At 44.8% G+C, this 20705-nt stretch overlaps 3 protein-coding genes and 1 long non-coding RNA gene across 8 annotated transcripts; 3 read left to right on the forward strand and 1 right to left on the reverse strand.

The window, feature by feature from the left end:
- The first annotated feature begins 1723 nt into the window (after positions 1-1723).
- dbr (debra) lies at positions 1724-7079 on the forward strand. Its single transcript, XM_020945242.2, has 4 exons — positions 1724-3442; positions 3654-3785; positions 3848-6450; positions 6506-7079. The coding sequence occupies exons 1-4, from the start codon at positions 3305-3307 to the stop codon at positions 6798-6800; spliced, it is 3168 nt and encodes a 1055-aa protein (XP_020800901.2). The 5' UTR covers positions 1724-3304; the 3' UTR covers positions 6801-7079.
- Positions 6884-9185, reverse strand: LOC147643962 (uncharacterized). The gene is made up of 2 exons (XR_015271104.1): positions 9057-9185; positions 6884-9000 (listed from the first exon to the last, which is right to left on the reverse strand). It is a non-coding gene; the product is annotated as an uncharacterized LOC147643962 (long non-coding RNA).
- galectin lies at positions 7710-11803 on the forward strand. Of its 5 annotated transcripts, none has more exons than XM_086830403.1 (4): positions 7713-8037; positions 8570-8963; positions 10400-10515; positions 10578-11803. In XM_086830403.1, the coding sequence occupies exons 2-4, from the start codon at positions 8571-8573 to the stop codon at positions 11602-11604; spliced, it is 1536 nt and encodes a 511-aa protein (XP_086686529.1). In that variant the 5' UTR covers positions 7713-8037; position 8570; the 3' UTR covers positions 11605-11803. The 5 variants fall into 5 exon arrangements, with proteins under 5 accessions (XP_020800905.2, XP_086686529.1, XP_086686527.1 ...); XM_086830401.1 differs by lacking the exon at positions 7713-8037 and adding an exon at positions 8309-8480; XM_020945246.2 differs by lacking the exon at positions 8570-8963 and having other exon boundaries at positions 7710-8037.
- A 227-nt stretch (positions 11804-12030) lies between these two features.
- LOC110178209 (galectin-8) lies at positions 12031-14390 on the forward strand. Its single transcript, XM_020945247.2, has 2 exons — positions 12031-13308; positions 13373-14390. The coding sequence occupies exons 1-2, from the start codon at positions 12180-12182 to the stop codon at positions 13423-13425; spliced, it is 1182 nt and encodes a 393-aa protein (XP_020800906.2). The 5' UTR covers positions 12031-12179; the 3' UTR covers positions 13426-14390.
- The last annotated feature ends 6315 nt before the right edge of the window (positions 14391-20705 follow it).

Genomic DNA, 20705 nt, shown 5'->3' on the forward strand with positions numbered 1-20705 from the left:
TCCGAGTTTCATACATCTGTCTTCAGTTGCAGCCCAGCCTATTTCGTATGCAACGAAAAATAAACAAAAAAGGAATCTAATTTTGGGAACTAGAAATTTCTATACCCTTGTATTGAAAACTAACTGAGCCAAAAACTCATTAACTTATTAAATTTAAAATTTAAAATATTGCAATTATTCTTGAAATTTTTAAATTTTATGAGTAATTCCTTATAAAATTGTCAAAGAATGGTTAAATCTTGCTTTGCTGCGGGCCATGGCTAGATTAACTTGACAGTTGATATTGATCTACTGATTGATGTAAAGGATTTAGGGGATCGGAAATGACTCATTTACTGCGTTGCATGGTTTTTACTAACATTATAATACCCTGCAGGGGTTTACAATTGATCTCCTTGGTCATTGCTTTGCATACATTTTAAATAATATTTGGCTGTAATTGTACACTTTTCAAATAAGAAGTTTCACCTACAGTACGATACATAACAAAAAGCAAACAACAGTCGGGGTGTGGGAGGAAACACCCCTACACAATTATGTATGTGATTCCAGCTACTAAACGCCCTTCAAAAAAAATGTAACCACCCACACATACATATGTACATATGCACCACCCTTTAGTATGGCACAGTCGTCTCTTCGTTGTCATAAAGCCAAGGGGCGCACGGTTTATTTTGCAAACAGTTGCAGAATGTTTCATAATTTTAGACAAAAGCTTGAAATTTTTCTAACCGCATCTTTTAATTTTTAAATAAATGGGTCGGATCCGGAAATGAAATACAATTTAATAAATATCACACTGTCATATTGATATCAATAATTCAAATTGGAAAATCAGCATAAGGTCGGGCCAACTTGATAACTGTAAAAGGGTATACAAACTTCCGGCTCTGAAAGTTTACATTCTTCTTGTTGCTTCTATCTGTTGTGTACATATTAAGTATACACACAAGTTTGTCTGTTGCGTTTTTGCGTCTCAGAGAGGGCTTTTACGTTGCAAATCACGTGGAGTAAACGCGCGATAATCCGGGGCGTGCTTATACCGTCCCCAAGTACCCACCATCACCTGCGCTGTACATGTGATCTTTGAATTAATATGCATATATACATATGCAATGACAGGATATGCATTATTGCCATATCATATTTAACAAAAGTTCTCTCAGCACCATCATAAATATCGAACAAAAATGCATTGCATACCTTGTGGCGTAGGGATTTAAAATGTACATATATGTACGTACGTATTTATGTGTAAGTGATGAAAGAGACTACAATAGAGCATAAGATGTCTACATCAATTGCACACTCGGGAATACTTTGGTTAAACATTGCCAGAAAAATATTTTAAAACCCATGCCCGTTGGATCGTCAGCCTTTTATTTCACTTACTTATACTTACATATATTTGTACATACATATGTATATGTGTACATATGTATGTTAAGTTTGTGTAGAGAGAGCAGACGTTATAAAATGAAAAAATATGGCAGTCTTCAAAAGAAAAAAACAAAATATTCAAAACATTTGCCTACTTATTTGTTTTATGTCAAAATTTGATATATACATATGTACATACATATAAAAATGTACGTCAATAAGTATGTATGTATGGGCTCCTTAGCCATTAAATAATATGTTTGAAAATGGCCGCTTCCTTCTCTTAAAAAAGTCAAACCGCTCTGCTTTTTAGGACAACATAATGAATAATTCGCAGTCGGGCGTCATATACACACCAACGGCTTGGCGTAAAAAGTTTCTCTTCATGCACAGGCACACACACTCACAGCATGCGTACAGAATGAAAAAGTATGGCGCGATAGTGTTAGGAAATAGCAACAAAAGGAGAGAAAGATCAGAGGCACCAAGGCTTACATAAATGTGTACATGCATACATACAAACATAATAAGACACGCACACTTTCAACCGAAGCGACAACTAGTTTTTTTGTATGGGAGAAGTGCGGCGTACCGAGTCGCATCGCCACGAAACGACGAATACCCTTTAGATAGTTATAATCATATGCTTATTATTTTACCGAACACACAAGAAAGCTAATTGTTCTGATTTCACGTACATAAACTTAAAGTTGCAAAGCTCCGAAAATGCCGTTTGGATTGAATTCAATTGGAAAGCGAGAGCTTCCTGATACTCTCAGTCAAGTGTTGTGCCTGTGACATTATTTGCATAGATCCAATGTACCCGGCACTCTCCTCCGCGGCTGTAGAAAGAAAAACCGACCAGAACGCACACAGCCAGACAGGGGCAGGCATTGAGGCCACATGGATAGAGCGGAAAACTGGCTGTGCGCCATGAAACAGACTGAATACCAGGCGTTCACCCACACCAGTACGCGAAAAACGAAAAAAAAATAAACAGAGAAACTGAAAAAAAAAATCGTGTAAATGTGTGTAAAAAAAGCAACAGTCAGGCAGCAAGCACGCACACAGCAACAACCCAAAAGGCCACAGCCGCAGCGAGCGCATAAAAACGACGTAGGCGAGGCGGAGAGACGAGTAGAGTAAGCCGTCGGCGCGCGTGTGTGCGTGCAGGAATGCATTAGTATGGGTGGGTGGTGAGTGTAATGGCAAACAGCAGCAAGGTTTATTTCGCTCAGTTTTATTTCGTTTTCGTTTCTCGTCGCGACGCAAGTGCTGGTGAAATCGTTGTGGCAAAAGCCTATTTAAAGCTGATAAAAATTACTGCAATGGCCCAGTGTCCAAGTTAGGAGGCTTTTTGGACAGCCGAAACTCTATTTAATAACATTAACACAAAGAGTTTAAGGGAAAATATATTTTCCTCGAAAAACATAGCATAGCGAGTGCGGACAACGTTAAAAGAAGAAAGCAAAACGTGAGTTGAACAGAGAGTAAGAAGATCGTTTCTCTCCCTCTCTCTCAGCCCTCTACTTGCGGACTTGCGCTCTCTTTACCTTCGCTGTTCAATACGGAATACAGTTTGTTATTATTTGTTTTTCATTCTGCCGTTTGTTTTCCGCGCTCTCGGATAGTTTCGCTCAGTCTCGCCGAGGCGCGCGACTTTCTCAAATTGCAAGTGTAAAATAGTACGAAATGTAGTATGAAAGGCAAGCCGCATTAGTATACGATAGTGTGTGTAAATTCGGTGTGAACGCGAAGTGAGCGGCTCGGGACGACGCATTCGTTTATTTTCCGCCCCGTGGGAGATTTTGTTAAATGCATTTCGTCTTCGCCAACGGCACGTTGCGTGCGGTGCTTTGATTCTGGAGGTGAAAGGGCGACTACACTGTACAGCGTGGAGCTGCAAGAGCAGTGTGAAGCTAACATGGATGCACAGTTCGAGCACTTGTGCCGCATTTGCGCGGCCAACACGAAGAGCAAGACCAACTCCGTTGTGGAGAGTGTGTTCATCTTCAAGACCCGAGGCCTCAAGGATAAGATATCGCGACACCTCTATCTGAACGTAAGTAAATTGCCGGGGATCGGCACTGCGGCATCGGATTATTTAGTATGTGTCTCGAAAACATACCGAAACTCTTGTGCGCCAACCCTGGAAAGAACTACAAGCAGTGCGCGCAATTTTAAACCAGAGATCCGTATGAAAGTGCTGCAAATAATAAATAACAACAGCAAGAATCCTTACATAATTCTTATACACATTCCTGCCCTTTAAGGTGGCTGAAGACGATCCACTACCCAAGGTGCTCTGCAAGTCGTGCTACCGACAGGTGGAGGCTACGGCATCGCTTTCAAACATTGCCAAGCACACTCAGCTTGTGTTCCGGGACTTTCTACTCAGCACTTTGGTAAACTGGCCTGCTGTCCTCCTTGCCAACACTTTAAACAAAATTCCCTTTCCAACTTGCAGCCCAAAAATGCACGAGAAGCAGCCGCCGCACGACTTAGCGTTCCTCCAGCGGCCCAGCTGGCTGAAAGAAGCGAGGACAACCTTGCACAGATCGACGAGTTCCGCCCTATTATACTAACCCACGTGCCGGAGACCACCATCACAGTGTCCAACCCGCAACCTGGGAACCGACCTCAGGAAGGCGGCGGCAACCTTGATACTAGATCCAACAAGGCAGATGAATTTCGCCCTATTTTACTGACTCGTGTGCCGGAGACTACTATCACAGTGTCTAAGCCGAAGACTGGGACTACACCTAAAGATGATGGTGTAGTCGTCAGTAAAGTCAGGGAGCATAGAGAAAGTGTTTTGCCTCCTAGTATTGCAACTGGAAACAGCAATTTGCTGCCGACACGTCGCAGTAGCGTCTTTGTGGATTCTCGCTACGGATCGGCGCCGATGTCGATTGCACAGCGTTCTATGCAGCATTTGCCTTCTTTGGTGCCTCTAACATCCGAGGTATCGGCAACAAGTGTCTCCAAAAAGAACCCAGAAAGGAAACTCTCGCCAGCCGGTGTAATAAACTTCATTCAGACACACGGACGCATTACCGGCAACGTCGCAGTGGTCGGCAAAATTGACAACTCGGAAAACACCAGAACTAGGACGGCGATACCAGTTGCGCCAACTACTAATGCGCAAGGGACCGGGATGGCAAATCTGCCCAGCAACGTGTTACAACAAAAACGCAGAAATCTTAAAAACGCCTTGAATAACATCAAAGCCATAAACAGCGGGCAGATGTCCCTTCTTAAGTCGGCACAAGTCCGGAACCCAGTCGATGATATTCAGCCCTCTGTGACAGCAACAGTAGTTCCTCAAGAAGCCCTGTACGGGTGTGAGCCCTCGGTAGAGGAAGCGTTGCCGGAGCACATGATCTTTGCTGCGCCAAAGAAGAAGCGGGAGGACGAAGAGACGGTGGTTCAGGCGGTTCCGCCAAAGTTAAAGAAAGGCGTGCCGGCAAGTCAAGCCAAGTCACTGCCGTTGGCGCTTGACCTGATTGAATCATCGGCCGGCCGCTCACACGTTTCAGCCCCGACAAAATCAATGCCAAATGTAAAAAGCCTCACAGATGCCATTTCCTTGGGTAGCGTTATAAGGGATCCGGATTTGTTGATGCTGATTCTTAAAGCATTGAAGTGGCCAGTATCTGCCGGGAACTGTGAAGAGCAAATGGCTCGACTGAAATGCTCAAAGTTTGCTGTTATAATGTCGGATACCAACCTCCTACAGGACACGGACCTCACACAGCTTCTGGGTCCCTATCTGGGCCCCATGCTGGCGGTTGTTCAACAGCAAGATAAACAGGCGGCTTCACCGGCTATCGCGACTTCTGGTCCGAACAGTTCCCTATCAGCCACAAAGGATTTACTAAACCTTACAGACCTATCCAGTGCAATGCCTTACAAACTACCGCCAGAGACGTCGGTTCAGCTAGTACCTTCCAGTCCCACAGAGCTGGAAGACCCCCCTCTGCGACCCACGAAGTCGATTAGCGTATCTCCTGTGAAACGATCACAGCGAAAAGCACGGGTTCGTGAGCGACCAGCCGGTCAGCCACCAGCTTCAACTTCGAATGCAGCGCATGTGAGCAGCGAGCTATTGAATATCGACGCTATGCTTTTATCACAATTTGGATCAAATCCAGCCGACGCGCTTAACGAGGCCCTTATCTCACTGCTTAAGCAGCAGCATGAGTCAAAAGAAAAACGTAGTTCCCGCCGACGACGTAGTCCATCAAACAGTGTGGTTAATTTAGAGGATATTGTGCTAGTCGAGCCACAGCCGCTGGAGCCGGAATCACACGTTTCGGGTGACACCGTGGATGTCGTAGATGACCGTTTGGCTAAGCAACCCCCCCAAACAGAGCCACCTGCAATTACACGACCAATTGTTAAGAGGCGTAGGACCGTCGTTCAGGCCTTAAAGTCGCCTGGAACTGTAGGGCGTAGCAATAGGGACTCGTCCCCCACTATGACTTTAAAATCATCTTCTACCGGTATCCCTGAGGAATCCCAGCAATCGGAAAAAACTGTTCAACAAGTGATGCAATCAATTAAAGAACCGACGGCTGAGCCGTCCCAGGCACCCACAAGCACAGTGCCAGAGGCTGCGAGCCAACTCGCCGATACTCTACCAGCAATTGCGCAAGAGCTTCCTGAAGCCATTGAGGCTTCTCCGTCGAATGGAGCTAGTGGAGATACGGAAAACGACAAAGCAGACACGGCACCCATTCGCAAGTCGGAGGGTAAGGCTGCGCTCGGCCAAAAGCTGCTTGAGGCGATCGGACTTCCCCAGCTTGGCAAGGATGTTGCGCCAGAGAGCTCGCGCGACACCCTTAGGAGCGCCCTGAAGCGATCACTGAAGCAAGCGCAGGAACAACAGCAGCAACTGAAGCGTGTGAAGCAGGAGGAGCCCGTGAAGCAACTGGCAGATTCTACGACCAAGCTCAGTGCGGCCGAATCGGCGGATGAGCGCAAGAAAGTGATTGCGGAACGAGAGCTGGCACTGCTGAAGCGCAAAACGACAACATGCGGGGATGACACCAAGTTATCCGTTAAGGAGTGAGTTCAACCAGCTTTTAGTAGGAACTACCTAGTACATTTTCCTAATTTTCAGCGAGAAATCTGAACGCACCGATGTGACTTCTTCCTCATCTCGCAATCGCCGGAGCCGTAAATCCAAGACGGACGCAACAGGTGACTCGGGCGATGAAGAAAGGAAATTGGATCGATGGGACGACGATGACGAGTTGCCGTTGAAGACGGACGCTGAAAAGGCTATGGAACGAAGCAGCAGCAGCACCACTAACATCCGGCCGCCACGCACAAGCAAGAGCTTGTCTAAGTATTACAAGGGACCGTCCCCCAAGTCTCAGCATGCCATGGGTACGCGTTCTACACGGCAGCGATAATTACTTTCTGGCCACAACATTTTTTTTCACATATGAAATATGAGGAATTATTTTTGAAAAATGATAAATAAATAGCATAAGTATTTTGGAAAGATTCAACTTCAACTTCAAGGCAAATGTTGAACCTCTTTTAGTTTATTAGAGTCTATGAACTGTATTGAATTAAGGACAATAGTACAACTATTTGAAATCGTCCTTTTATCAATCAATCAATTATATGTATATGAATTATATATCTATATTATAATAATTCTTTACAATTATATATCTATGAATTAACTTTCTTTATTTCCCAGAAACTCAGTTAATATACGGCTTTTTAGGCTTTTTTCTTTTTATAGAACAACGATTTTAAGGATCAAACTTAGAATATATAAATCCACAATGCGAAATCTTTGAAATTTACGTTATTTGGAATATATATTTATGTAAAATACCACGTTTACCCAGAAGCTTATTATTTAGTTTTAATTTTTCTGTCTTCTCTGAAGAAAGGCTTGTAAGAAAACTACAAGTTATTCAGTGCAAATTGTACGATCAATGTTACTTTTATAAAATCTCTATTGAACAAATGTGGTCTGTAAACTGGGTAGATAAGTGCTTCTCCTGTTCAAAAGCTGACTTGGCCTGACATGAAGATTAAAACCGGAGCCGAGTTAATAGAAATTTACACTTATTTTTCTAACCAAAACGAATACATTTGTAATACTATTTTGAAGTACGCTGGAAAGTTTATTATTTGAAATAACTTTGGGGCGGTAAAAACCTTACTTTTTCCTACAAACAATATCTAATTCGATGTATTTTGTCATACAATTAACATTTTGCTTTTGTATATATACGAATGAACTATGCCAAGGCGTCGGTGGCTGACTCAGTCAACTTGATGAAAGTGTGCATACAAATATCAGTTGAAAAAGTTTCGCGACAGACGGCGGTTGTTTATACCGAGTCAAAGCATTGCTAAATATTTTTAGCCTGTGTTTCTGAGAGCCTAAACATTTATTATCGGCCACCTAAGTATAAGAAACCATATCTTTATAATTACATAGTTATTTGTGTCACTGAGCAAGGTCATTTAAGGCCAGCTTTCTTCTGATACCGTACTGGTTTTTGGATTCAGTTTGTGTTTGTGAGTGAAAATTAAGTGATCTATCCGAGCGGGATGAGTTGCTGCTGCTGCAACAATCGGAAGCGGAGCGACCAGGTTAATTACCTGCCATTCGGAAACGACGATGTAAGTATTTGTGGAATCTTCCATGGTGCATCACCTGGTTCATTGCCGCCCATTCATGGTGGATAAGAAAGCCCTGCAATTGAACACTTATCGGTAGTTTGAACAGTTTGGCGATTGTCTGCGTGTGAAGTCTCATATATAGAAGAATACGTAATGTATATAGGAATCGGCGCCCCCGCATATGCGTTTACGTGTGGTGTGCGTTATCACAGGGGGGAAAAAGCTATTTTGGTGTCGATACAAAGTTTGGGGTATAGGTAACGACCAGACTTTAGGTGACCGTCAGACCGGCATAAAAACAAATCGTAATAGTGCGCGAATAAAAATAAACCCAAAGACCTGTCAGAAATTAGAGTACTTAAGACCCCAACATCTCCTTTATCCAGAGAGAGAGAGTTATCAGCGGACCGAGAAAGTGACCAGCGCGAGAGCAAAGAGAGCAAGTGAGAGCAGAGCAGAGCGTGAATCCCGCCACAACAAATTCGCATCTCTGCATCGGTGTAAAACGTTAACCCATTGTTTTTTGTGTTAGTATGACGGCAATAATACTACTGGTCTGCCACTCCGTACGCGAGCTCGTTGATCTGTCGGATGCACTGTGGCAGAACGCCTTTAATATTGAACGAAGCCTCAGCTACTACCGCACCAAGCGCCGCCTGCAACTGTTTCAATTTCATTGTCGGGAACTCTGGTTGCGTCACTTCTTGGATATCGCTGACATCCCGGCCAACACCGACATGCATCGGCATCGACCGGACGTGATTGATTTTGCGGCCATTGAGGCGGGAGCAGAGAACAGGCAAAACATAGAACGGGAACGGGACCAAGATGTGCACCTGAGGTTCCAGCAGGTGGAGGCCCAGCACCTGGAACCGGTGATGGATTACTTCAGCGACATCGAGGTGGTGGACGGCAAGGAGTGTAAAGTACGTAATCGAAAACTAGAGCTCTATCGTCCATTATCTGGTGTGTTTTTGCAATTAGTAAATTTTAAATTTAGAGAGAGTCGATTAGCCCACCACTACATTCTCATTTTCGACCACACGTTCTCTCTTTTCTACTGCGTCTTTACTTTGACATTTAGCGTGCTCTGCAGTATTTCCTCCATTCGCATTGTTGGGGTGTGCTATGCTCCGCCTGCGAAAGCTCTTTCCCAGCTGTCTGGCACAGTCGCGTCCGCCCCAAGCTTAGGTTTGTTTTGCTCAGACAAAATAATTAACAAATTTACACATAATACGGCAATTGTCGGTGTCACTGTGTACAGATACTGTGTTGGAGTGACAGCTTCCACATCGAAGCTGAATCAGTGGTTTACTCATGTTCATATATATGCATGTACGGAAAGAGAATAGCAGGGTCGACAAACACATACTTTCGTTGCTTGTTCGAACAAAAAAAGCTTTTTGGCGTTGTCACATCGACAACAGCGGTGTTGTCTCCTCTATTCCTCTGTTCTCCTCGAACGAGTCATTCGCGAAGCGCGAGACAATCGAACAAAAAATAATAACGGCCAAGCAGTAGGCTCTCCTCAGCTGTGAAACAACTTGTTTCCTGTCACTTATTTTCCTGGTTCTTCCACACCAAGTTTGGCGTCCATACCTTAAACAAACTAAAAGCAGTTCATACATAAGTATACTCCAGCATAAGCTTAGTCTATTTTAAAAATGCGTGTGCCGTGAACTATGCAAGGACGATGTTGAATCATTCCGTCTATTAGGAGGAGAACCAGAGCCTTACGTACATAAGTACATAGGATCATCACTACTACCTTGCCACCACTACTGATCAGTTGTCCAGCTGATCAGGATATACGATGTGCCTTAGTGTCCTTCGCGGAAAGTGGCTTTGCTGCTGCCGCAGGAAAAAACGAGGTGGCTTGAATGAGGTAAGCACCGAGTGAGGAGTTGGGGAGTATTGATTCGGGCTGTGGCGTCTTAGCAAGTTTGAAAAGAAAAGTCCTACCTAAAAAAAAGAGCTTGAATTGATGTTTAAGCAACTAAACAATGTCAAAAATGAGAGACAAAACGGCCACAACAATATATTTTGTTCAGAGGCAAAAAAAAATGTGTCGAAGCGGTTGAGGTTTTTGATTGCCAAAAACAGTACCAAAGTACGTGCGCCCATAAAATATATGGAAGTGGCATTTGACTTGGAATGGTGGCATGAATGGGATTAGCTTTCGGGACCAAAGTAGGCCTTTCCACAGTTTTTGATATAATGTATACCTATTGGGACTCGCATAATGCATTTCCCCATGAACTGGAGAGGAGGCAATCATCACCATCCAATTCAGTAACTTACCAACAAAACTGCTACCTTATATTTATTTTGACTATCCTACATTTGCGGTGCCCTTTTGTAGGCCTCCTATTATGAATATACGGATCCACAGCCAAAATACTACAACGACCAGATTGGCCAGTTGAGCGAGGGGCTCAGCTTTACCATTTCCGGAAGACTGCCAGTGAACTGCGAACGGTAAGCAAATGGACGTCTCCCAACTGCTTCCAATTAACTACACATGTTATGCATATCCTTAGATTCTCCATAAACCTTGTGCGCAACAACGAGGCGAGGGATGTGGCTTTGCATGTTAACCCAAGATTACCCCAGAACTATATCGTTCGCAACACCAAAGTGGAGGAGATATGGGGAAGCGAAGAAGTCTCCTCAGCACTGCCTTTCCTCTTGGCCCGCGGGGAGAAATTCTCCATTCAAGTGCTCGTCACAAACCCTTGCTACATGATATCGGTAAACGGTCAGCACTTCGCCGAGTACAAACATCGGGTGCCCTACAAGGACGTCCGCATTCTTGAAGTCAAGGGCGATGTGGAGGACGTGGAAATGCAGCGGGCACTGGTCATGAACTATCCCCAACGCTTGACGGAGTCGGAGGCAAAGAACATAGAGCTGCACGTAGATGATGAAATCGATGAGATCGACGCCAGCGCCGAGGAGGCAATCACCATACCACAGGAGTGGTGCCTTATTGGCCCCCCGACCAAACAGTTGGAGAGCTCGCCAAAGAGTGACCACAGCACAAATAACCTTGGGCTTACCTTGCCCTACTATGGAGCTCTGCCGCCGAACTCGCTGGTCGAGGGGCGATGCTTGAAGATCGAGGGACGGGTGCGACTGCTCCCACACTCGTTCTACATAAACCTGCAGCGGGGACAGGACATATGGCCACATCCAGTGATAGCATTCCACTTAAACCCCCGCTTCTCGAAGGCCAGCAGCGGCGCCCTAGGAAAGGCGGTGGTGTGTCGCAATGCCTGGCTCAACGGTTCCTGGGCGGAGGAGGAGCGTTCGGAGCTGGACACGAACTTCCGTCCCGGTCGAACATTCATATTGGTCATCGTGTGCACCAAGGACTCGTTCGAGGTATACGTCAATCGGCAGTTCATCACGGAATTCAAGTACAAGGTCAGCCCTGAGCTTGTCGATACTGTGTACATCCAAGGCGACGTGAAGCTATGGAATGTCACGCTGGAGCAGAATCCTGTCATAAGGGGAAGGAATGTTCGCATTTATCACAATCCCATGTGTATTGATACTGAATACTAGTTGTGTTCATACTAGCATTGAGTTTCATTTTATGCTTGTTTTCTCATTGATTAGGCGACAATAATACGATAAGGTTTTTATTCACTTAAAACGTTTTTCAGTATTTTGTTAAATTAATAATAGTGTAATGTACTCTTGTTATCATTAAAGGTTAAATAGGGATTTTCTATTTCCCTGTTTTCACGCTTTCCATTGTGAACGGACAGTGAACAGTTTGTTGGCAGGCCCATATAAAATCTTGCAATACACACACAGAAGAGAACACTTGTGGCATCAAACAAGCTCTCCTGCTCTTAACGTGTTAGTGTTCCTACAACAGGTTGTTGGCAAATGTAGCTTTCAGAGCTTTCGATACATTTTTGTTCGAGCACAGCGAGTAAATATACGAATTATACATGGCCCCTCCGAATCAAGTTCGGTGTCCATTGTAGAATTTGAGGGCGCTTATAAATTCTGAGCCTGTTCCAATTTGCCTACGTTCGGGAATATTACGTCAAAATTTTAGGGCATTTTGTCGAATGTTTTGATTTTGTTATCGTTTGCTTCGTATTTGTGTATTCGGCGCGACCACAGGTATGTTTCCTGGAGCCAAGACCATCGCCCTAAGACGGGAATTGGACGCCATATCCATGTTCTACGAAGAGCGCTCGCAGGCCCATTGTCGGAAGCAGTTCAAAGTGGTCCAGTACCCAAGGCCAGGTCAATGTTTCGTCTTCCACGGAATGATTCCTCTGGCATGTGAGCACTTTTCCATAAACTTCCTCTCCAAACAGCCAGATCAGCTATACGATGTGCTGCTGCAAGTAGGTGCACGACTGCCTCAAAACTATATTACACGCAACTCACGCATCCGGGGGATGTGGGGTCCCTCCGAGAGTTCGTCGAACCTAAGTTTTCAGTTGAGCCGAGGCAAGTCCTTTTGGATGCAGATCCTGCTCACGGAGAATGTTTTCTTTATCGCAGTGAATGGTTACCATTTTGCGACATATATGCACCGTATGCACTACAGGTGGTTGGAAGCTGTAACGGTAGTTGGCGATGTCACCGACCTAGTCATCAATAGCCACTGCGTGTCCGAGTATCCTGTCCGTCTGACGCACTCCATGCCCAAAACGTTAAGGGCCACTTACAAACCTGAGACAGCCGGATATCTAACAGACGACGGAGATGGCGAGGAAAACGACATGTTTTTCCTGTCGGCCATGATTTCGGAGAAAGAGTTCCGCAAAGGTATCGCCCTTCCCTTCTACGGGAAGGTTCCGAAAGGATTTTCCCTGGATGAAGGAAACGCCCTGCGGATCGAGGGTCGCGTCTGCTTGATGCCCCAAAGCTTCAGCGTCGCTCTTCAGAAGGGACAGGAGATTTGGCCCCAGCCCACAGTATCATTTTACTTCAGTCCCATTTTCCTGCGGAGCAAGCGTGACAAGATCGGCAAGGCTGTGATTAAACGGGGCGCCTATCAAAATGGGGATTGGGTGAACTGCCAGGAGTCGCGCTTGAACACAACCCTCAGGCCAGGCGGTGCTTTCGTAATCGTGATTGTGTGCCGCAATGGTTACTACGAACTATTCGTAAACACGAAGTTGATGCTCGAATTCAAACATCAAATGAACCCGGCATGCGTCGACATTGTAAACATCAGGGGCGACGTGAACCTCTGGGAGGTGGTCATTGAGGACAGCAAGAATAAGCCAAAGCTCAAAGGTAACTTTATCCTATACAAAACTCTCTTGACCTGCGATCTACATGTACACGAAACCTTTTTTAGGTCGTACTGCTATGGAGCGTGCTTTTGAACGCTGGCGGCGCTCGGAGAAGTAAAGTATCTGTGTACCCCTCCAGATCAATTAATATGCTGCTGTTTGGAAATGCAACCTGTCAAAAGACATGTTCTACAAATTTATAAGGGTCACGTCGACTTCGTTGCATTTATTTGGCCCGGCTGGACGAGGATGGGGGAACAGACAGGCGCAGGACTGCAATGATACCCAAACGCCTGCCTGCCACTTACTGTGTGCGCAGATTTATGATTTCATCTCTACCAAACGCACACGCATGCTCACCGAGTATTTTGCGATTCTGCAATTAAAATATAAGTGCGCCGCAGAGCATGGCCTAGGGCACTGCGACGCGCTCCAACTCATAAATGTCAATGTGTTGTCGTCATCAACTGAGCTGGAGCCAGAGTCAGAGCCAGGACCAGGACCAGAGCCAGAGCAGAGCCTGAGCGTCTGCCCATAAGTAGCGCGGACGCCAAAGCAGAAGCCGCTGCTTGATATTGAAGGGCCTCGGAAATTGATTATTAAAAATGATAATCGATTAAGGACACAGCATGGCCGGGCTGGCCAGAGTCGTCACTGGGCATGCTGGGCTGTCCTGAATTGATGTTTATGTCTACATGTGTTTCTGAAGACAGTTGACATTGTTTTGTCATGGCCGGCAAAAAGCAGCAGCAGCAGCAAAATAAGCCAGGCCGAAATCGTCCAGCCTGCAAATATTTCCCAAGGCTTGCCAAAGGAAGTAGCAAGCGTCTGCCAAGAAAAAAGTATTATTTATGGTTCAAGTTCGTACGTGTCACGCATGCCTCGAACCATTTTGCTAATGAAGTGGATTACTGATGCGACTGTGCCTCCAAATTAGGTTTTCATTTCGGTTGCCTTATGGCCTGCATAACATACACACAAACACATATTTTTCATTCGTACATTTTTCAACAGATGCCCATATACAACCCAACAGTTCGTTTTTTAATAAATGTCTTTAAATAGTATCAGCGGCACCTGAAATGTACCTGAAACTTACTCCACAAATCAATGAGATTTTATCAACGGTCGAGTCCTTTTTTTCTGGCAACAAGAAGCCACTTTAAATAATACAAAGTTCATATATTCAAAAATGAGTTCCTGTTGTGGGCGAAAAATATTTATTGTGACTAATTTGGAAACTAGTTTGGAAAGAAGAAAGACGGAAGGGATTATGTTATTTTTATTACTATTATGAATAATTTGCATCCATCCAAGCTTCTGACTTGCAGCTTTCTGATTACCTGGTCTATAGGATGAACGCTTTCGGTGTCCGATCCCGGGCCCGATCCCGATCCCTGTCCCTGTACCTGTCCCATCGAGCGTGAGGTAATTATCGCTCCACCTGCAGGAGATTTGAACACGGACTCTGCCTGCCTGCCGTTTATTAATTTCATATTTTACAAGCGCAGCTTGCTCGTATTTTTTGTACATTTTCCAATGCCAATCATTGGCTTTGGCATATTTCTTTCATGTGATCGCATTTTGCAAATAACTTGCTCAATGTTGCCTTTTATCTGAAATTATTATGTTATTAATTTTATTGGTTTCTACCCAGCGGACAACAACATTAGTTAATAAGAAGTGTTTCCCGCTTTATGTTGTGTTTAGGCATGCAGACATTTTCATTCGAAAGTTAGAAAGCTTGTTTTCTAGAATATGCTTCGGTCTTTAGGGCTTAACGAAAATCGAATGTAATCGAGATATAATTAACGCTGAGAAACTTTTTGCAACTTGGACATTTTTCGTCCAAAAAAGTCCAATTATATTGCACAAAATTGGGCTGGCAGTGGTGCCCGACATTGGCTTGGGGTTGCTCTCGGACTTCGGCTGACTAATGGTAACAAATGCATTCGCACCAATTTACAACATGTTGTCCTCGCCGGCCTGCGCCGATTAGCCGGCCAGGCGCAAAAGTGAGCAAGGCTTATCAATATTCCGACTGTGTGCTCATGTCAGACACAGAACACTGTGCAATCAATGCCTCCACGGTGCGGTGGCACTGGGTACATTCTAAATTAAACCTCAATTGAGGCTTCGTCCTCCGCTGGTGCCACTGGTGCCTCTGCTGCCACTGGTGCCTCTGGTGCCCCTGGAGCCCCTGATGCTCCTGCTCCTCCTGGGCCTCCGCTTCGCTGGGTCTGGCTCAGCAGCTGCCACTGCCAATTGTTTGAAATGGTCAACGGAATGCAACTCGTTTCGCGTTCGGACGAACCCGCTGTTGTTGCCTTGCGTCAAAATTACTGCCTCCAAAACCGAAAAAGCGAATTTATCGAAAAATTGGTGCTTGGGACTTGCACATATTTATTTGTATGGAACTTGCCGATTGCCGACTGCCGTTCGAAAAAGTCGCGAAATCAATCACTTGTGCCCTGTTCACGACGCATTGTGTGTATCATCATGTGTATGTGCTAATCCCTCGGATTCACACTATCCGCGCTCAGTCCGGTGCGGTGTCAATGCGAGTACGCACTGTCAGAATCAATTACGTACTGATGAACTGACAATGGCCTTTTACGCGGATATTGAATTTGGCAAGGACACTTGGAGAAGGCAATACTTACCTTTAGCATAAAGCTTACAGAGCGCGTTAAAGTGAATGGATGTAAATACATACAAGTATGTTAGGTTAAACCAAGTTTAGCACACTGGTAGACAAGAAACGTAGTTCTAAAACTACGATTTGCCAAATTATGCAAAAATCGAAGGACTTTGAAAAATAATTTAACATTTTAGTCCCTCTAAGACTGTGCTTGCCCATTGCGCGTTAAAGTGAATGGATGTAAATACATACAAGTATGTTAGGTTAAACCAAGTTTAGCACACTGGTAGACAAGAAACGTAGTTCTAAAACTACGATTTGCCAAATTATGCAAAAATCGAAGGACTTTGAAAAATAATTTAACATTTTAGTCCCTCTAAGACTGTGCTTGCCCATTGCTGTCGGCGAAAAATCCCCAAAAATGGAAAGATGCCGTGCAGGTTTTGTTTTTTTTTTGTTTTTTGCTTTTTGTTAACAAACCGACATTTGACCGCTTCGCTCGTTCCTCTTTAAAAATGTTGTGTTTATACTACCGGAGTGTCTGTTTGTGTTCTCCTCCAACTAAGGGACCAACGATCAGACTGGAGCACCGGCTCTCGATTTCTCAGAATATCGCCCGAGATCAATCTTACACTCGTTTGATTGCATATTTTTATATGGTAGTTGGACACATCGTTCGTCCGCATCCTTTTTCGGTGTTGCCGTCGCCGTCGCCGACTCCCTGCTCCCGACACAAGCAGCCGGCGGCGTCGGCGTCTTTTTCTTTGCTACTTGCTTTGTTTTATAAAGCACGTCCTTAAGTTTTCGTGGCCCTGATGAAAAACAGAAATTTCAGTCATTTAATTGCGGCCGTAGAGCACCGAATACCAACTCCTGAATTTAAAACAATGTAGCATTAAAATCCAGGACTAGGTTTGCTTCACAAAACTAACGATACTGCTTATTCATTTAAGCTCCCAATCTGTCAACTTTGAAATGTTTTCGTTCGTCCCCCGAATTTCGCAGGGGGCAATGAATTTGCAATGCACATATGTACAGAAATAACAATAACAAATGCTTCGTCAATGTGGCACATTTGGCAAGAACACAGCCGTCAGACGAGTGGGATGATGTGAGCTGGTCCTGGTCCAGCAGGGCATATTGCGTAGACGTGTGGACATGCTGGCGCCAGTGCATTGCGCATGTCCACGCTGCGACTTGGATTACTAGGATGGGATTGGGTTCGACGATGGCAGTGGCACCAGCACCGGCCACAGATGGCTGCAGCAGAAATGCGTAAATTTGGTGGCTTGAAAAGGCGTCGTAGTGCTTAAACGGCGATGTCAGTCATACCCAGTTCTATTGTCTGCACACATCACGAAGGGTAGGCGGAAGGAGGAGTTCAATCTTATCATAACAATAATACCTGGGCACCCTGCACTCGAGTTATTGTAAGCCACTAGCGGAAGGGGTAACGTAACACAGCCTCCACCTTGCCTGGAACCCAATGAGTGGAGCTGCCAGATGTTGCACTTGCATTATTAGCACTTGTACTCCGTTCTCCCGTGAAATGTGGCCCTTGAGTGGGGCAATAGGTGGGTAAATTGGCATCGATTGCTCGGTTGTCCGGCGTTATTGTTAAGCCTTGTTGGGCAGGACATCGTTAGTTGGATAACGGACAGTACTTAGGGCGTCGTATTTCACTCTTTGCAGCCGGAATAGCTTCTGCAATGCAATCAATAAGCTTGCAATTCACCGGGCATATTGCGTCAGATTGCTGTATGGCGCATTTATTCGCCGAGACTTTCCCAGCAGCTGCGGCACCAAGCCAGCTGAGTTACCGAGTTGTTATTATCGGTAATTGTTAGTTAATTTCTCCAACTTAATTTGAAATAAAATTAAAAAGTTGGTACCGTTGTGGAACGATTTGTTCGTTTAATTTGGTTCTACCACAATTCAAATTGAAGGAGGACACTCGGACACTCGTCCATGAAAATCGCGTGTTGAAAATGAATTAAATCAAATTTGCAGAAGCTTGTGTGTAGTCAACGTCATGAGCGATGATTTCTTTCAAATTCTCTCACGCAAGCGAGACCAAAATTGAAGGCCAAAAGGGTCTTTACAGACGCGGCTCAAAAGTGGATCTGCGTTTTGTCTGATTAAATTGGCGACTAGAGAACGCCTCCACGCATATTTGTATGCTTTTGAAAAGAGTATTCCAATTTCCAGTCCGAGTTTGCTTCGCAGATATTATTAACGCGAAAGGATAACTTCGGTTTAAGAATCTGTTTACGGTATTCTCCTAAAAACGTTTGAGACGTGTTCTTGCGCTGCGCACTCTGTTGACATAAGTACTATATGGCAATTTAAATGAATGCCAATGGCGTATGGATCATTGGCGCCAAGTAGTGACATTTACGCACGGGAAAAGATTGACGCCGACAACGAGCAGCCTGGAGTTTGGACGGTCTGTGCGTCGGCGCACTGCGTGTTGCTCACCGCCATCGCATCGTCGTCGCCTATCTGTCAATTTAAATTTCTGTCTGCCACGTCAATTACGCACTCAAAACAATAACAAACCGCCGCAGACTGGCGGCAGCACTTAAATTATAGCAAATTACGTGTTAATTGGCCACTGCAGTGCCCAGTTAGCCAGCGTGCCTCTATGCAGTGAGCCAGTGTTTATTGGGCCATAGTTTTGGCCCAAGAAACGCTAAATAAATGCATCCATTAGTGATGATGCATATGTGCAAAAAGTATTATCTGATTCAATATTGAGATTGAAGTTCTAGACGGGCCGTTGTCCATGTGGGACAGAGGAGCAGCTGGCAAGAGTTTATTTAAAATATTTTACACCAAAATTGCTAGACAAGCATTTGGCATGGGATGGCGAGTAGCCGTAGCTGTAGCCGTCGCGCCGTGTTGCCTAATAGCTTTCCCTCTTTTCCTTTTTCCGATGCAATCGCACCGCCACAAGCCCCAGGCCCGCCTTTCCCCCAGCCTGATTTTATTTTAAAATTGTCACTTCTGCCTTGCAATCTAGGCGCCAACCAATCGTGTGTACACACAGGCGCACACAGGGCTCGCACACTCGCTGTCTGTCCATCCCAACCGCACTGCAAATAAGTATTTTGCATTTCTATCTGAGTGACGTCAGCTGTACGAACGTTCTCAGAAGTCGACGTCTTCAGCTAAACACATATTCTTCGGTTAGAAATAGTTTCAGCAGATCTTGTGTGTGTAATTATATTGTGCCGAAGTACTGAGTAAATTTACTACCAGTTACCCTTACTTTTGTGTTGCATCTAATTATGCATCGGAGTTTTCTCATATATCAGAATCTATGCCCAGATGGTCCAAAACCTACAGGCACCATTAATCGACATTGTCTATTCTATCTATTTTTCAAATATATCAACATTTCCAGTACAATGATCAATAGTATCTCTATTGAGACAGACGTAGCGTTGTCACTTTAGGCTGGCTTAAAATAGCCCAATTCCCAGATAAAAAACCCAATAGCAAGCAATTTAACATGTAAACAATAACCGAGGCAGCCGGCTTCTATTTTTAGCCTTGCCTTTATAACGAGTAGTAAATTTTTGGTTAATTATCTAAGTAGTCCAGCCAGCATCGGCACCAGTGCTAATTTTTACGCATCTTTAATAGAAAGATCACGCCTCGCGGCCGGCCAGCATGTGATGCCAAGACGATACGCAGTTCGAGTCACCCTCGCACTCGCACTTGGACTCACACTCGCTCAAAGGCGGGAGGCGGCACACGCGCAGTTGCGCCCCGAAATAGACGTTGCCCACACCTGTGACAGGTGCGACAATATTTGACGTCTGCCATTACAACTTAAAGCTGCAACTACAGTTGGACGGATACCAGCGAGCGGAGACCGCGACCGGAGACGGGGTATTTTTAGAGGGCATTAAAGCCAATATTTGCGCAACAATTTCTCTGTTGGGAGCAAACTAAAACAACATCTCGTCACGACATGTGATGCACCGACTTGCCATAGTTTATTTTATTCTCTTGTTTATACAAATGCTAATTTTTGCCTCGGCAGCGTACCGCGAGCTCAAATTAAGCCAACCACACTTGGCTTGGGTAGCTCACCTCATGCCATTGTCAGGTGGCAACAGATGTCGATTTCTTTGTCGCTATCGGCGCTGCGTTAGGCCCCAAACCTGGCGGGTGTTTTTATGCCGGCTGAGCGGACCCCAGTGCCACAGGTAGGACCTCGGTGCTGCTCGATCCCGAGTGCTTGAATGAGTTCTCAATCTCGTTCGTTCTGGGTATTGGCCTGGCTCGGCCTGCATAAGATAGAGTTTAATAACTCTGTCCGAATAAGTCTTATTAATAATGGGCAACGGGCAGTGCCTTAGCGAGTGGTCTGAATGACCTAACAGAGGGTATACACAATGAGTAAGGGATATCAAATCTGAAGCAATTACAGATCCTTTACCGTATTGGCTTCGAAAGGGTATATTAATGACCCGGAGCTCCCCAAGTAAGCCTTATTTTATCTTTGCTGCCGAGGTCCAAACGTTTCGTTGACAGAATATAAATTAGGTTTGTCTTATTTTAAGTGCACTTGCAAAAATTTATAACATTATTTTTGATGATCTTCTGATGATTGATACCATTATTTTGTCGTTGGGCTAAGAAACAAACCGTACTTGTATCGGTAGGGGTATATAATAGTAGCAGAGGGAATCAAAATATATATTTGTATTTGTAAGAATGCAACTTAAAAAAAAAACATTCTGATG

This window comes from Drosophila serrata, unplaced genomic scaffold (genome assembly GCF_035046125.1).
Source record: "Drosophila serrata isolate PLE 108 unplaced genomic scaffold, ASM3504612v1 contig_240, whole genome shotgun sequence".
Lineage (NCBI taxonomy): Eukaryota > Metazoa > Arthropoda > Insecta > Diptera > Drosophilidae > Drosophila > Drosophila serrata.